At 36.4% G+C, this 18,081-nt stretch overlaps 1 protein-coding gene across 1 annotated transcript; it reads right to left on the bottom strand.

Annotated features, from left to right (window-relative positions):
• Positions 1–313: 313 nt before the first annotated feature.
• Positions 314–16,742, bottom strand: LOC582394 (urocanate hydratase). The gene is made up of 18 exons (XM_782346.5): positions 16,617–16,742; positions 15,122–15,252; positions 13,763–13,856; positions 12,845–12,904; positions 12,129–12,257; positions 11,388–11,449; positions 10,587–10,653; positions 8,899–9,080; positions 8,331–8,381; positions 7,601–7,663; positions 6,927–7,106; positions 6,371–6,468; positions 5,755–5,836; positions 4,968–5,089; positions 4,195–4,265; positions 3,610–3,808; positions 3,035–3,216; positions 314–2,164 (listed from the first exon to the last, which is right to left on the bottom strand). The coding sequence occupies exons 1-18, from the start codon at positions 16,740–16,742 to the stop codon at positions 2,024–2,026; spliced, it is 2,040 nt and encodes a 679-aa protein (XP_787439.3). The 3' UTR covers positions 314–2,023.
• Positions 16,743–18,081: the final 1,339 nt, after the last annotated feature.

Raw genomic sequence — 18,081 nt, 5'->3', positions numbered from 1 at the left:
AACCTCCTTTTGTTTTTTACAAACCAGGTTTGTAAAAACCGCGTCAAAACGCGTCATATCGGACATACGAAAACCTGGTTTGTCGACAAACCTTCCTTTCTGAATTTGGGCCCTTGTGTCTGCCATTACTTCATGGGAAGGGAAATCTTCAAACCTAAGGACTTTCAAACAGACTTCTAAATGTGATAAACTGTGTAAAGCTGATGACATTAAAGCTTCCATGTTTTTCCAGATCCTTAATTCAGGTTCATTTCTTGTACCAAAATGGAATAGTCATAATTACCAAAAACAAAAGAAACCATAACAATGCCAATACTATTTGTCACTGTTTAATCATAAAGTAGAAGACACAGCAAAGAAAAAGGATCAAGACTACGGTACACTGTATATGGCATTCACTAACATTTCAGTGGAAGTACAAGAAGCTTGCACGTATATGTAAGTACACTTCTCAATATTTCAGTCAAAGATCATACATAAAAACCTCTCCTCTCATTTGAATATCATCAAGAGCAGAAATGAATGTCGGCAGTATTATGTTTCCTCAATAACAGCACACTACTTAAACAGCCTTTGGTCAAATATAAGAGACAAGATAAGTTTCCATTTAAAAAAACATTGCATTGAAAAATAGAGCTGAATACGAATATTAGAGTATTACTGTCGAGGCTCTCTCACTGATTGATTTGATAAAAATAATCTTATCATATAAGAAAGAAAAAAAATATATACACCTTGAAGGCACTTCCCCCAAGAAAGGGCAGTAATATTCATATATTTCAGCTTTCTTGATGCCATGCCTAAAGCATTCTACATGGTGGTTTCAATGAATCGAAGTGGAAGATATTTGATAATTGATCATGTAACAATACAGACAACTTTCATCAGTAAATATTGATCTAAAACTATCATGATCACCAAATTACAGAGTTTTTATTCTGTACTAATAATGTATATGCACAAAAACCATGTGGTGTTGTATGTAAGCAACATGCCATTATCATGATTATGTACATATCTATAGTGTAGTGTAGGGATGAAGTATATACACATCTATACATAAATCAACAGTGTTGTAGATATTGGAAGACACATCAAATTTCAGAAATGATTGTTTTTGTTCACTTTGGAAGGCTATTGCATGTTACTGAACATGAACTGAAAACTGGCTTATTAAATGAAATATAATCTTTCATTTGATATCAGCCTTTAATATTCAGCCTGTGGTGTATGGCAACTTCTAACATACTAATAAGTTAGAATTTGCTTAATAAACCAATTTTTTGATTTTTTTAAAGAAACACAATCATTATTCAATATTCCTATCACACAAACAATATAAAAATGTGATTGTTCGTACACACATAATTCAAAATAATTAAGAACCTATTTGATTGAAATGTGATTATGATTGAAAAAAATATGATTGAAAAACATGTGCAAATTTAGAAATTTACTCACATGACAAAGATATATTCTTTAAAAAAAACACAGCAAAAACAGCCTCACATTTTATTAAAACAGTTCCTTCAATAAATGTTATAATATACTACGCTATGTACCGGTATACTTAACTTGAATGGAAAAAATGAATGGCACATAAGTTAATAATCCACTTAACAAAATCTGAATAAAAAATTGTGATTGTTGATTGATGCACACAATAAGGCACATAGTATTAACATGATATATTGCCAAAGTAGTTTAATACTGTTTGGCTAGCTATCTTTTTAGTCTAAGAGGAATGATTGGAATGAGACACCAATTAATAAGCCTTGAAGAGAAACGAACATTAGCTACAAACTTAAAATCTACATACATTTGCCTGTGTAGTTTGTGTTAGATCTAGCTACAAGGGATCTTTTAGTCCCTCAAAACCTGGACACAGAAAATTGATGAGGATGAATCTGGTTTTGAAACTACATAAAGGCACACTAGTTGGAAATAATAAGACTTCACCTGTTTATTGCCAAGAGGGCAATACACAGGTGAGTCCCAAAGGACCTGGACCTCATGGGATCTTCTAATCCCCTAGGACCCGATCCAGGAGTCCCGGGTCCTGGACCTCATGTGGGACTGTAACCTTGAGGTTGGGATCATCATCCATGGCTCTGCAGATGGTCTCCTTAGCCTTGCTGTTACCAGCCCAGCTCCTACGGGTCACCTGTGAAGAGAATTAAACCACACTTGATGTTGAAAAGTATTTGAAAATTTAAGCAAATACTGAGGAAATCATCAGAATAGCTAACATCTCAAAATATTGATACATGAATAACTGTTTAAAAATTATTTAACAAAAGAGAAAAAAAAGAAGATATCTGCTCTTTATTTGTATTATCGTATAAATCATAAATGTAAGGGTCTTTTTGACAATGTCCAGGTTAAAGTACTATAATCTTCATCCATCAATTTTTTTTTTAGGAATTGATGGTTGGTTTTCACTTTACCAAATGATTACCAAAGATCTGACACACATTATGTATCACTGACATACACATGTTATTCAAGATATTCATTTTGTGGTTTATAGCACAAGACATTCTCTTTTTCATCTTACATCGCCGTTCATCAACAAGTAAGTACACTTCAATCATCATCATCTCTTAAGTCAGTACACCCTGCTCCTGTCAGCCTTGTTGGTCTCATCAAGAACCATTCAAAATCAGCTGTTAATACCTTTCCCAAGCCTACAGTCCCTGTTGGACTTACCCCGTTGGACACATCCCATCCAAGCATCTTCTTAGCCCTCCTATCAGCCTTGTTGGTTTCATCTAGTACCATGAAAAACCATCCACTGACCCCTTCCCCCCCCCCCCATTGTCTATGGTTACCAAGGAGGCACTGTAGAAGAAATCAGCATGAACTTACGCCATTGGACACAACCTAACCGAGCATCGTCATATCTCTTGTGGCGGCCTCATTGGTCTCATCAAGGACCATCCCAAACTCTGTTGATACCTTTCCCCTACCCACACTGTCCCTGTTGACTATGACTACCAAGGAGGCCCTACAGAAGGAATCAATGAGGACTTACCCCATTGGACACATCCCAACCAAGCATCTTCTTAGCCCTCCTGTCAGCCTCATTGGTCCCATCTAGAACCATACCAAATCCTCCGTTAATGACCTCTCCCCAGCCAACACCACCCCCGTTGTGTATAGCGACCCAGGTGGCCCCACGGAAGGAATCACCAATCACATTCTGTATGGCCATGTCTAGAAATGAAAAATGAAGATCAACATATTATGGGCTACTAAGTTCGCTGATTAATGCACATGCTTATTTCTCATTCTACTTTCATTGAAAATACCTTAACAGTTGTAGTCAAGAGAAAATATTTATAAGTATTCACTCTCTTCAATTAACCCTGAATGGATACTTTTCACTACCACAATAACCTATTAGTATTCCAAAGTTATAGGGCAACAGTCAAAAACCCCTTGCCCATCCTCCAAATCCTACCTCCCTCCTCTTCCTCCTCCTTACCCTCCCTCTTCCACCCTATTTTCCTTTTCCTCCTATCCTCCCATATCCCTTCCCCTCCCAGCCCTCCCTATCCCCTTCCCCCTCTCATCCTTCTCCCCTCTGATTTTCATAAGACCTCTGACCTGCACAGAATGCTGAGCCATCATAGATGTTGGAGGTCTCTCTGAAGGGGCTATCCGTCCCACTAACATCATGATGGTCCCTGCTGATGATGACTGGTCCCTTCAGCTTGCCCTCACGCACCGCCTCGTTGAAGGCAAGAGCTATGGCAATGCGCCCTCGCTGGTCAGAGTACAAGATCCTGGCCTGCGAGCCCACCACCTAGTCACATGACAGAAGAGATACATCATGGGATCATTACATTAATGAGTGATGTTCAAGTTATAATTGATTTGCATAATAAAAAATACAATGTAGATGGTTTTCAAAGTCCTCAAATTTGATCATGGGCATCTAAAGTTAATTTCTTACACCACTAGTAATTACCGTAATGCTTTCTTTTCAAATAAAGCACACCTTACTATCTTTTTTGTTATACTTTAAAAGAAAATTGTGATGAAGATTTGATATCATATGTTTTATCATTGCTACACAATATTATATGATCAATCAAAATTCAATTTGTTCCACCAACTTGGTATCCAAGTTTCAAAACTACTTCCTATCGATTGGAGTCACGATGACTGAGCGCATGCATGTGGACTTACCATCTTGTGTTTCTCTGCTTCTTTGATCCAGCGTATGTTGTCCTCATACTGCTGCTCTGTCGACTCTGGCACTGTCAAGGCAAGGCAGTTAAAAACATTCAAAATGTATTACAAACTTGAAGACAATTTAGATAATCAAACTGGGATTTAAGATAATATTTGCTTTACTTGGACCTCTTTAATAATTATGTATACAAGCTTCAACCGCAAATTAAATACAAATATCTTTATGGATCAAGTTTTAATTCATAAATTAAGACATCAAAGCAATCAATATTTGCTGTTAGGCAGCTCCTTTGCACAATCATCACTTATTATTTCCTTGCAATCTATAGCTGCCCAAAGAATTAAAACTGAAAGGAGGAGAAATGTGAACCTACAAAAAAGGAAATTAACCATATCTCTTGAAATAGAAGAACAGCAAATTGAAAAGGGAGGGAAGTCAATGGATTGACAAAGCAACAGCCTACATGTGCTCTGATGATAATTGCTTGCTGATTAGTTTTCCACACAAACTGAATCTTTAAATTCAATCATAGACCAAATATTTCAAGTCAATCAAAGCCTAACCCCAAACCTACTTGAAAAACTATTGCAACCCTTACAATAACGTATACAGTAAATGCTACACCTAAACCTAGCATAAAACCAAACTACAACAAAACACTGACCCTATTAAGCCTAGAGTAATTAAAACCACTGCAAACATCAGGTCATCAACAAGGTACACTGTACAAAGATACAGTAATTGAAGCAAAAGGAAGGGTATGTACCTCCAGCATTGATGAAGTCTTCTAGGACGTTAGCAGCAATCTCATCAGTCATGGCCAGGTCATTGGAGTCTCCAGATGAACAGACCCACCGGAATGGACCAAAGCCAAGGGAGAAGATATCACTACGGTTCAAACACAGAATCATAAATTAATAGCTATGGTAAGGCTAAAAACTTACAATCATCGGGTTAACTAAATTCTGCGATGTGGTTGCAGATGTATTGGAAATCATACCTCGGACTAGCCATCAAAAAAAACTTTCTTTTATTCCTCTAGAACTACAATGTATGAAACCTTGAAAGATTTTTAAAATCCCATGTCAACTCTATGGCTTAAAACAATATTGACTATAAAGCCGAATACCAAATGTGATTTATAAAATTTAATTAATCATCTTTAAATTTCATTCCCTACAATATTCAATGATTTGTAAATCTTTCAAAGTAAAGCAATCTTACATACAATTGTTTTATATAGCAAACAAAAATCCAATAATATATTGCTCAATGCGCTGCGCATCGTAAATCAATGCTAAACAAACAAACAACAACATAAGAAAAAGTAGTACAAACAAACATTCAGTTATTGAAGAGCAGTGTCTTTAAATTCTTCCTAAAAAGAGTCTATTGATATGCAAATGTGGACAAAAAAAAGGAGCATGTCCATATTTTGGGGCTGTAATGAGGGAAATTACACTCTTCTTATTTTGAGTTATAGCCTAAATCACTGTTTAATATGCGAACTTTTGTTGAGGAATTTGCGAGAAACAACCAAACTACAAGCTCACCCCATGATGTCCTGAACATATGAGGGATACTTGAATCTGTTGCCTGCACAAGCTCCTCCTGATCCACCTTGTACATCCGCTCCTAAACAGACACAATATGCACAGGATAATGTTATTTACATAGCATCCGGTTTGCTCACAAAAGTGCACATGTATAAACATATCTACCTATACCTTGGAAGTAGGCATTTAAAGTTAAAAACTTATTTGCCTCTCGTTGATATTAGGATGAAGAATCCATATTGGGACACATATTTAGTGGCGCTGTACAGCAGTTAACGAATATGGACAAGCAAAAGACTCTTCTGGGTCAAATTGATCTTTTCTTTAAGACCAAAATTTAGACAAATATCAGTTTGATGGTCAAATCTATGGTGTTAGATTTGTAATATCCAATCTATTGTGATCCATTTCAAGTGCAAAATCGTTTTTTTTTTTTTAATTTGATAGATATATTTGGATTTATAAGCTAATCACAAAGGCTACAGAAAGAGACAGGAAAACGACTTAGGAAGAGTGAAAGGATTGGCTATATAACTGGTGGTGAAAGACAGAATATAATAAATGACAGAGAGAGATAAATAGATACAGAGAATAGAGGAAATGTCATACATACCAGCCCTGCTTGATTCAAGGAGAAAAGCATTCCCATAGTCAAAGAAATACAATCCCACTTCTGATAACTTATTGATGGCTGCGATCTGTCTCCGCAAACTAGAAAAAGTAAGGGGCATATGTCAAGTAAAAAAGAATGCAGTGAAATGCTCATATAAATATGGACAATGCAAAAAAGTTCATAGTATGAAAGTTTTCTTCCCTCAAGCATGTAACAAAATTTTCTTTTAACTATTACAATGAATCTAAATGAACAACCAGACATCCCCATACTGTATAAATCTTATGTATATTTTTTCTTTCCTAATAATAATAATAATATTAATATTAACAGTACTTATAAAGCACTTACCACCAAAGTCTCTAAGCACAAAACAATTGTTTTACAACTAATAAACAGCTACATTTAAATAGTGAATTTGATACTCCCCCCCCCCCCCCCAACAACAACAACAAAATTGTTGAGCACAATGTGTATACACATATTTCTATACACAAATTCTAATATACTCTTTAGAAGTTTAAAACAAAACAATTAAAGAGTTAATATGTCCTACCTTTCCTGGACCAGATTCTTGAATCTGACGGGGTCACTGACCATCATGTCATTGGCCTGGTCAAAGGTCAATTGTACAGGATAGTAGCCTCCGTTGAATGGGTTATGACAAGAGGTCTGATCAGAGCCAAGATCAGCCAAGAGTTCCCCAGTAGATTCATACTCCACCGCCAGTCTCTCCCTGTTATATGGAACATAGATGGAGGCAGCGTTATCTCAAAATCATGAAACAAATCATCCATTCTGCACAGTAGTATTTCCTTTTATCAGATGCATCAAGGACTTCTTTCTAATAGACTTTGCACACAAAAGCGGGGATGAATAATGAATCAGTGGTTAATAGTCAACAATCTTAATGACAGGTTCAGTTTTTTAACTATAGCTTTGTAGATTATTGGCAGGAAGTCTGAAGCTTTGGATACTAATTAAATGAGAATTTGATGACACATTTACAGATGCATTCAAAATTATGGGGGATGTGTCTTCAGGTGTACTCGGTAACAACCTACATGTGTACAGTATCTTCATAGATGATTCCCACCATTATATACATTGGTGGGTGAAATGTTGGACAATTCTGGCAGGATTTCAGATTGACAATAGAAAGGTTTGTTTGAAAAGTACATGAATGCATACAAAAATATTTAAAAAAACAATTGATATTGCCATACTCACCAAACATCAACAATATTTCCATGGTAACCAATGCTCACTGCTTCCTGAGCATTCCGTGCTTGTCTGTCAACAAAAGAACAAGAATAGGTAGGTATGCCATTTTGGTAAAGCATTGAAATATGTATGCACATTTCTTTTGGAATTGCTATGGTTTATAAAATACAAACCCTCTTTACTTTTGTAAAGATACAAAAGAGATATATAACAGTTGATGACTCCACTTTCATGTACTTTGTATTGATATGCATTTGTGATAAGAAATACCTTGTTCACATAATCAATTATCTGCCTATGCTGTAGAGAGTAAGAATAGTCATTTATTATCAATAACACATACTTTTGATATCATAACACATGCAATTATACCATACAGCATAGGATTCACCTACCATGAAAATAGAATCTCATCCACTAAATACAAAGTATCCTATTATAACTCTGCCTTAAGTCGAGCTACCATGAGGTGCTCAAGCATTCAAGAAATGTCTTCCTACCAGGTAGCCATTTACCTCACCTGGGTGGAGAGTGGCAAATGTAGATAAGTGTCTTGCTAGAGGACGTTAGTGATAAGACAGGGATTCGAGCTATACCATGTTATCAACAATCTGATTTTTATTCCCAAGTCCACAACATCTCTAATTCAATTGGTTTTAATGAAAAAGTTAAAAATATAGACTCTCTCACATAATGACAATTATCTTGACATTTAAAAACCATTCTGTTTTATTACCTGATGCTTTGAATAAGAGCATCGACGTCATCAACGACTTGCATCACCCACCTGAAAAACAATAAAACAAACATTGATACATGACAAACGTGGTAGAATTATCACATGAAATATAAGCAGTACTCACTAGGGCCCTGTCTAAATAAGAGTTACCATTAATCCAGACTGATCGAATATCCTCCATTCAATCACGGACTTAACAAACTTCCATCTCTTTATCACAGAGTTATGATTGACATCAAGTTGTTAATAATTTGATGTGGGTTATTTTGAATTAACATCCATACACAGCATTTCAATGTTGTTCCAATTTGTAATTACAAGCACAAACTGTCCTACAGTGCATGTATGTAACAGTCAGTCAATAAACATTGGCAGATCAGGGCATATTTTTGATAACTGATTCAGGTCACTGGCACCAGTGTATGAGGTTTCCCCCATCAGTTTATTTTCTTAGAATATTCACCAAGGTCTTCCCAAATTTGCTAAGGTCATCTTGAATAAATACAGAGCAATAATCCAATTAATTGGAAATTTCTAGTGAAAAAAAGGGGGGTTGAAGACTGACCCCTGGTTGTATCTCTTCATCAGAGCATCCTTGCTGACCTCTGCTACCACCCCTACACAGCCGCAGATGACCGCTGCCTTGGCCTGGGCACCACTCATGCCCCCTAGGCCAGAGGTCACAAAGACACGACCTCTCAGGTCACTCGTACCAATGTGCTTCCGACTGGCATTCAGCACCGTCAGCTAAAATTGAAAGGGGGGGGGAGAAGATATGGTATTAAAATCAAACTTTCAGTTAGTACTTAGTCTAATGAAATAAATAGTGCTTTAATTACGAGGCGATATATCGTAGGCAGATTGCAATTGGGAGAGGGTGGTGAGGACCAGCATGTACACAAAATATTGACCCTAATCCCCCCCCCCCCCCAGCACACACATAAAAATATAAGGTATCAATCTCAGCCTAACTTCTAAGGTTTACGTTTCAAGTCTGCTAAACATCTGAACTGATGATAAAGTCGCATTAAGCATTTCTCTGTTTATTTTTTTCTTAGAATTGTACCAGTACTTCAAAAAGGAAATTATTTCCATTACAACATATCAAAGAATAATTGAATTGATGAAATCATTTTGTCATTTCATTTCGGTTCATCAACTTTCTTCCATAGACTCTTTTATTTTCATCTGATTTCAGTTTCACATGATAAGCTAAAGACTTTGACTGTATCTTCATATACAGAGTAGTAAGTCATCATAGGAAGGATCAACTAAAACAGTTAATGGTTTTAGTGATACATCACTAACACCATTGATCCATACACAAACTAGATGGAACTTCAACTGCGCGCAGTCGAAATGATGCCTCCGTCATAGAGCAATTTTACAAACAAAAACAGAAGAAATTTTTCAAATTCAAGTTCAATTGTAATCCATTAACAGTTTCTCAGAATATCGTGATTACAAGCAATTTCTCATATACATATATGACCCTTTGATCTTTGACCTCATGACCCTAACATCTACTCAGTTCATTGGCTCTACAAGATGTCCCGAGTTAAATAGTAATCCATTTGTCAGTTCTAATGAGAATGCGTTCACGAGCTATTTTTGCATACATAATGAGCCGCATGACCTTTGACCTTGACCTTATGACCCCAAAATCTAATCAGTTCATCGGCTCTGCAAGTAACATACATGACCTAATTTTGGCAGGAATCCATCAATCGGTTCTTCAGATAACGCGATCACGAGCTGTTTTTGCATACATAATGAGCCCTGTGACCTTTGACCTTTAAACTCGTGACCCCAAAATCTAATCAGTTCATCAGCTCTGCAAGATACATACATGACCAAAGTTTGGCAGGAATCCATCAATCGGTTCTTCAGATAACGCGATCACGAGCTGTTTTTGCATACATAATGAGCCCTGTGACCTTTGACCTTTGAACTCGTGACCCCAAAATCTAATCAGTTCATCGGCTCTGCAAGATACATACATGACCAAAGTTTGGCAGGAATCCATCAATCGGTTCTTCAGATAACGCGATCACGAGAACGGGACGTACGGACGTACGGACGGACGGACGGACAACCCGAAAACATAATGCCTCCGGCTACTTCGTAACGGAGGCATAAAAATATCAGCAATTATACCGTCACAGAAAATATTGCACATGAAGAGGCTGATACGAAATGAATTGGCTCAAAGTATTTACTCTCTGACCAGAATAGAAAGGAACTAGCACATACCGTTGTTCCATGAACGATTCCTTGTGGGCCAATATAGCAGTAGCTCCCGGCTGTCATCTGTCCATACCTAAATGTACAAAAACATGGAGAATAATAAGATTTGCTCCTCAAGTCTAACCCTTTCTGGGCCTAGTTTATAGCTCAGTCATACCACCAAACCAACTCCACATCGACTGGTTCTTGGTCATTCATTCATTGGAATGTTAATTTTGTTTGGAGAGTCGTCAGTCTGGCATTGGTCTCATTGGTGTGACCGAGGTATTATTCTTCACACACTTCAAATTTTCTGGATTATCCAGTGCTTTTTGTGTGTCTGTCTGTCTCTCTATCTTGGTGTTTGTCTCCCTTGCTGTGACAGACCATGATCTGTCATATTAACAGATACACTAGTTGAACTGTAAAATTGGTCTGTCATAACAAAAACACATTCTGTTTTCCAAAACTTCCAATACTGATTAGAAAAGAATGCAGACCAAGGACACTCTCTTGAAAAGAAAAAACAAAATAAGAAAACTAAATATAGGTCTATTATCAGTTGCCATAATGATTTTTTATTCAATTCTACATATTCCTATATTACCCTTTGGGTGTAAAAATTCAATGAGACATACATTCTAGTCTAGTTATGATAATGATCAAAACTCTTTTTTCATGTCTGCAAGGGATTAGGGAAATCCATCTACAAATTTTGCAACCCTTGCAACTGCAGTTTTGAAAACAATCTAAATAAAGCCTGTAGCTATCTGCTTCTTCACAACCATGACATTAAAATCAAAGAGAATATTGGCAAAAGGCACTTACATAGTCACTCCCATTGCAAAGAGTCTGTTGTAATTCTCCCTCGTTGAATAATTGGGTACCATCTGTAAATAAGAAGATCACGGTCAGTATCTAAATTCAATCAATGATTTTACCACCAAGCGCTGTCTCATAAACTTTAAGAAGTGATGATGATATAAATCAACCACTTATCCTCAAAACCATCACAAACTTATAGTCTCCTCACTCTCTTGTTTAAAGCTGTGACTGATGTAAATTTCATAGTAAATTATTATTGATTCTGATATATCTCAACTTCTTATAAGACAGGACTCTCAAAAATAATAATAATAATAAAACGGTGCTTAAAAAGTGGTATGGAAGGAAGGCTTAATAATTTTTTACAAAACATTTATCCTCGTTGAGCTCAAACCCATTTTCATTTTTCGTAGATACTAACCAAACCCCAGTAAAAAACTGATTTTGCTATATTTCATTTAAATCCATTCTTTAAATGCCAACATATCTAAATACAAATTATACATATGATTCACAGCAAGAGGAACATAATATTCCTCACAAATGCAGCAAAAGCTCAACAAATTCATTATTTGGACAATTCTTTTTGACATAAGATAAAATATATTAGAGACCAACCTGTTACTTTTGGGGTCAAAGAAATACAATGATTTTTCCCTGATTGGAGTGATTTTTCTGATTTAATTTCCCTGACCTTTCCTTGACAAGAAGAAAAGTAACCCTGAATACAAGCCCTGAACTGACCATGCCATTGGCGACAACTACTCTGGGTGCTTCCCGATGACTTGGAAAGAGACCAGAAGGATGCCCTGAAGACATGACTAAAGTCTGTTCCTCACTCATCTGAGCTAAGTAGTACATCACCAACCAGAACTGCAGAATGGACCAAAAAGAAATGACTAAAATCTTTGACTAAATGATACATTATTTCTATGCCACATGCTTCTGCAACAATTTCACTTCAATTCTTTGCCTACACTTACAAATGCTCCACTTCAAGCGTGGACCAAACACTATACTAAACCCCAACCCTAGCCTAGAGTGAACCTAAATCCCAATCGCCACCCTAACCCTTATCTTTGCTGAAATAGAATGCGCAGCAAATGTGATTATGTCACCAAGGCAATGTTTGCTTATCGTCTTTCTATCATTTTGCCCAAATCAAGAGTTTATGAGCCAATAAACCTATAATAGACCAGGAAAGTTGACTGCTAGTTCAGATGAATGAGTTGAGGAGTATCCATTATATGTTTCACACCATCATCATCCCCAGATCAAAACAATAATCACATTAAGAACATGTTTATTTGGGTATGTTTTCATTATTCCTACAGTTTCTTTATCATGAAACAGTTCTATCTGGAACTTCATAATAAATCAATTCTGTAACAAGATTGTTCATGCATATGACTGGAAGTTATTCAGTGCACATTGAAATTATTGTGAAGTTATCACCTCACCTGAGCCCAGTTGGAAAACACTTGTCCATTGCCTCCATATGTCACCAATTCATGTGGAAACTGCACAGAATAAATAGTAACATTAAAAAAAAAAGATAAGTATGAAAAGCAAATTTTGAATAATACAATAGGTTATCAATGGTAGTATTTCAATAGATGGAGTAAGATTTCAGAAATATGTTTGTGGCTTTGTCTGTTAACCCTCAGGTAAGATTTGGGTCATCTAGAACATTTTTAACAAAACAAGTATGCATAAAATAAGTACACATTAATAAACTAGTCTCCTTGGTAAATTTATTATTTGAAACATGTAAGGTTATCAACGCTGGACTCAACCACAGAATACACCACAGAGATCCAATGGCACTTGTCCCATCCACACCTGTAGTCATTTGGGGGTGATCTTTAGAACCTCCCCTTTCGAGAGATCTCATTGCCATTACAGCCCACATATCATAGTACACATATTCTACATTCATACAAAGCCCCATACTCTAGTTTATACATGAAAGGTGACCAATGTTAAACCATTTCCGTGGTGCTGGCACCATCTGGTGGAAGTGACCGTTCTCGTGACCGTTCTCGTGACCGTTCTTATTACAGCTAGGAGAAAGGTTTATCAAGCACGCACTAGCTATCTCTTTTGAAGCAGCCCTATAGCAGCAGTTACTCCAGGGGTCAGACAGTGTGGATCACTGTAGTCCTCTGTTGGGCTGACTCAAATGATATTCACATATATTCTAACATTAAAGAGAGCGCAACCTTGAGAAAGCGAACAGGGCGACTGTTATATACCATAACATGTTGGATACCTGTTGAATTTTGGAATAAAGCGCATTTCCAACCGACTCCACCCCAAGTTATCTCTGGCTTGATATTTAAAGGATCACAGAGAAGAACTAAATATTGTGGTTATACCTGAGCAACGTGTGGGTCTAGGTTATTCATTATCATCAGCATGATGGCAGCAGCCTGACGTGAGTTCGCAGGATACTCGTCTATCGGGTAAGCTCTTGTAAACAATAAATGAACAAAACATGTCAGGCAGTTTGAGATTATGTCAAGACAACTCCAGGTTATTTGTTCCTTTTGGTGTTCCATACATTACCAAGTATTGCAGAGGTTTGATCATTGACACAAGATGTGTCTTTTCAATTCATATTTGGTCTGATAAAAGCTCTAGGAGGTGCGATGGCTCAGTGGTAGATCAATGGTCTTGTAACTGGGAGGTTCCAGGTTTGAAACCAAAGGGATGGGCTGGTGCCCTTACATGTAAGTCACTATGAACATGACAGACAAAGAAAGCAGATAAAATATACAGTTCCTCAATTATGTAAAAATGTGTAGTACAGGTGAATATGCATGTGACACCTGTTCTACACATTTGTACATAATAGCAGTGAAGGGATGTTCCTTTGTCTACCTGAGGAACTGTATATTTTGTCCGCTTTCTTTGTCGGTCATGTTCATAGTGAGTGGGAATTAATCCTATTTACCAAGTCCCTTGGAGATGACTTTAATTAAGGCGTCAGTCCCCTGGTTGCTTACTTACAAGTATACACATCTTAGCAGTCAGGTAAAAGTTATTAAAAAAAGAAAATTTAGTAGGGCTATGAGTTTTGTGATATATGGAACAATAACTTGGAATTGCCCTCAACTGAGTTACTTCTCAGACTGCAATACCAAGTATTACTAGTTACCTGTACGGTTTACACGTAATTTAAAATACTTCATACAGTTATCAATATGGGACTGCATGAACTGTGTGAAATTATTTATTCTTTATTACATTTTATATTATGGCTCAGGGTCAAACATACAGAAAGGAACAAATAAAATAAGAAATATTACCGACAATAGTACCTGAGTATAGCTAGAGAGAAATGGTGCCCTACAATAAGGTTGCCCTCAATAGTCACTCAGTGTTTTACAAACAAAACACATCAAGATTTGCATTACATAAAAAGCAATCTCAATTCTCAATTTATGACCACCATGATACAATTTTATGTATGATAATGATCTTCATTTTGTGCTGAAATTAACAGTAACATAAAGGCAGTACTGCAAAATATAAATAGTTATCATCAAAAGCCTTCAGAAAGCTTGAAAATTTGACTTACACTAGATTTTTAGTTCAACACAAACTGACTTGAAAACATAAGTAATGAAAACTGTCCTATACGTTATGCTAGGTTTGTACAGTTTAGGCCAGATTTACTTGTGAACAAAAATTAGTTTGGATTGAGATTCTTGTTTTTAGAGTTTCAAACTCACCTTATCTCCAGCTGAGGCCTGAACCTGTACATGTAGATGTGACCATAGTTCCTCAGTTCAGAAGCAAACTCAGATGCCAAGGTCTCATGAAGAGAAGATGGGAAGTATCGCAGGGCATTCTGAAGGGCCAGCTGTAAAATCAAGATTCATTATTTCACTCCATTTCAAAAGTATGTGATTTTGGGATATATATATATGGATCTTAACAAAGAATATTGCCTTTCTTTCGTGGTATATCAGATATACCATTCAAGGGCAGCCAATATTATATAAGGTAAGGTAATTAGGTAAGGTATTTATTCATCAAAATATCGCAGCCAATGGCTGAATTACATGCATGATTTACAAAAATTTGATTAAAAAACATCATATTTACAATTCATTATTTAACAATAATGCAAGATCATTATAAAAAAAATTACTGCGTAAAAAACATTAGAAGCATGTGGATATGAAAACAAATTAATATTAGGCAAGAGTATAAAGCACAAAGGGAAGAAAAAAGTAGGAAAACTGTGGAGCAGGAAAATAACTCCAGTCATCGCACTAATCACCATCTTCTACCCCGCAATCTTTGAAAAAGATAAAATTATAATCCCATCATGATCAACTTCAGTCCCTTCCCTTTGCCTGTGAATGTAGAGTTGATGACAGATTATACAATTGAAATTAGTGACATATGTAGGCATGTAGCACAAATTATCTGTCTAAAATAATCGCAACAATTTTATGAAGAGTGTCACCTAAAATAATATATCAACTTCATATCCATTCTCAAAATATCTAGTTCTCAGTAGACAGTCATACCAACAAGATTTAAAATAATTACAGACCAACCACCTGTGACAATTTAATTGACTCGCTACCCTGAATGGACAAGATCTTTTTAAATTTATGATGGTCAGTTTAGCAGTGAATTTTGAATTGGTCACTGAAACTGTCATAAACTGACAGATCACTATTGATGATGAGTGTGAGTGGTGTGGTCACTGACATCGGGAGAAAGTTTTGGGTGCTAAACATATGCATTTAATATATAACAAATTTAATTAAAAATACCTTTACAGATTATTTGGAATAGCAATTGTAATGTTCCGCAGGTATATACTGCAAGCTATGACAGGAATTTCACACACATTGCATGCTTGATGCCTTGAAACAGAATGTAGAGATCAAATAAAGTCTTTTCCTGAATATCCTGGTTCAAGATATATCTGTGTCAATGTCAGAACGATAGAGATTTAAAAGCATGCCAAGATTACAAAATAGATCTGTTTAATTAGGCTTACTTTTTTAAATAAAGGTAGATCTACTTTATTCATTATTTCTGTCTAATTTTAAATGACTAGATCTAATTGTAATTTCTAAAGTGTGTTATCCATATCCATTGTAAGTAGATAATGTATTGAGTATCTCTATTGAACTCTACCCCCATATTACACTTAAACACATGTACAGTATGCAACCGTATTGTTGTTTTGTGTAGTACTATTACCCGCGTTTCGGAAGCGTTGAGTTCGGTGTTGAGCACTGGAGCATGGGCAACGCTTTCGTCACGGGGGCGCGGCTGGGGGAGTGGATCCAGGGGTAGTCCGTCGCAAAGCTCTTTCAAACTGCCCATTCTTGAGTTTATTTAATCCACCTTCCCTACGATAATGAAATAAAAACAAGGGCTACAGCTTCAAAATGTTGTCGATCACTTGATGATAAAGCCTCGAATTCACTTAAATGTTTTTCGACGTGTAAATCGTCTGCAACCAGATCAACCTCGAAAACCGAGCGACACCTGTTGCTGCGTTACGTCAGAATTGGTACGGTAGCAAGATGGCGCTAATCGATAATTGTTCAGTGAATGATAATAATATCCAAAGAATGCCTGTGAAACAGTTATAGGCCTATACGCCAGCCCCAATGCAGACATTCTCTTCTTCTTAATCTCCAACTAATTATTAATCATGAATCTAATTTCATTATGATAATGATCTGCATGCAACAGTCTGCAGTTGATTAAATTTTAGCCAGCTCGTTTGATTGACAATATCACTACAAGTATATTGTCCTTTCACATAATTCTAGGCTTTTAATATTTCTAGGTAGAAGTTGCCATTTCTGGATATCGAATAATAATATTTGGTCATAGTTACAGTTTAACAGAAGTTTTACGCCACCGAGCAAATCAACTTAATTACACATATCTTTCCATGGAATTTTACTGTCATCCGATCTACAAAGCCATTTTAAACGGAAAACTCAATCGATCAACAGTGATTCTTCCAAATAACATGAGGTTTCTGCTTTTCCAGTTATCCAGGAGTTTCTGTAGTTTGGTCAATTCATTTTCCCAACTCAATTTTGTAGCATAGTATACGTCTGCAGATATAAAATATCCTAAGTATGCTGTTGACCAACTAAGATAGGTCGGAGAGAGACTACCTATAGGCCCTATTTTCTTATTATCTCCAATCCAAAAGAGAACAGATTTTTATTTATTTAATTTCGGGCTTGCGACTTTTCAGAATAAGTCTAATTCATCTACTAGTAGACCTATATTCCTTAGAGAATTTTTATTTTAACATAATATAATAAGGTGTCGTCAGCACACTGTAAAAGTGTAAGTGTAGAGTTGCAACCTTTAAAGGGATAGTTGAGTTCTGTTTTCAGACAGGGGCGTCGCTAGACCTTTTTCAGTGGGGGGGGGGGGGGTGTAGAGGCCAACGATTACCGACAAAAGTAGCCACCAATTACCGACAAAATTAAATTTCCAATATCTACAAAGTCAACCCTATAAACCTGGGGCCGAAGGCTAAATTGTTTTTCCTATGGACTATCTATAGTACTTGCATATGCGCAAAATGGTCATTTTCCTCGACGACATTAATATACGAATTATTTCTTAAATTTAGTCAGCATCATAGCTATATATTTTAATGCAGGCGCGGAGCTATATGATCTTATTTTAG

Source organism: Strongylocentrotus purpuratus, unplaced genomic scaffold (genome assembly GCF_000002235.5).
Source record: "Strongylocentrotus purpuratus isolate Spur 01 unplaced genomic scaffold, Spur_5.0 spur5_scaffold_6, whole genome shotgun sequence".
Classification (NCBI taxonomy): Eukaryota; Metazoa; Echinodermata; class Echinoidea; order Camarodonta; family Strongylocentrotidae; genus Strongylocentrotus; species Strongylocentrotus purpuratus.
This window is presented reverse-complemented; position numbering and strand designations above follow the sequence as displayed.

Excerpts from the sequence above, each read along its gene's own strand:
- LOC582394 (XM_782346.5), bottom strand. The coding sequence starts at position 16,742 with ATGGGCAGTTTGAAAGAGCTTTGCGACGGACTACCCCTGGATCCACTC. Across the intron at positions 7,664-8,330 it reads GCTCTTATTCAAAGCATCAG|ACAAGCACGGAATGCTCAGG; the intron begins GTAATAAAACAG and ends TTTTGTTGACAG. Across the intron at positions 7,107-7,600 it reads GGAAATATTGTTGATGTTTG|GGAGAGACTGGCGGTGGAGT; the intron begins GTGAGTATGGCA and ends TCCATATAACAG.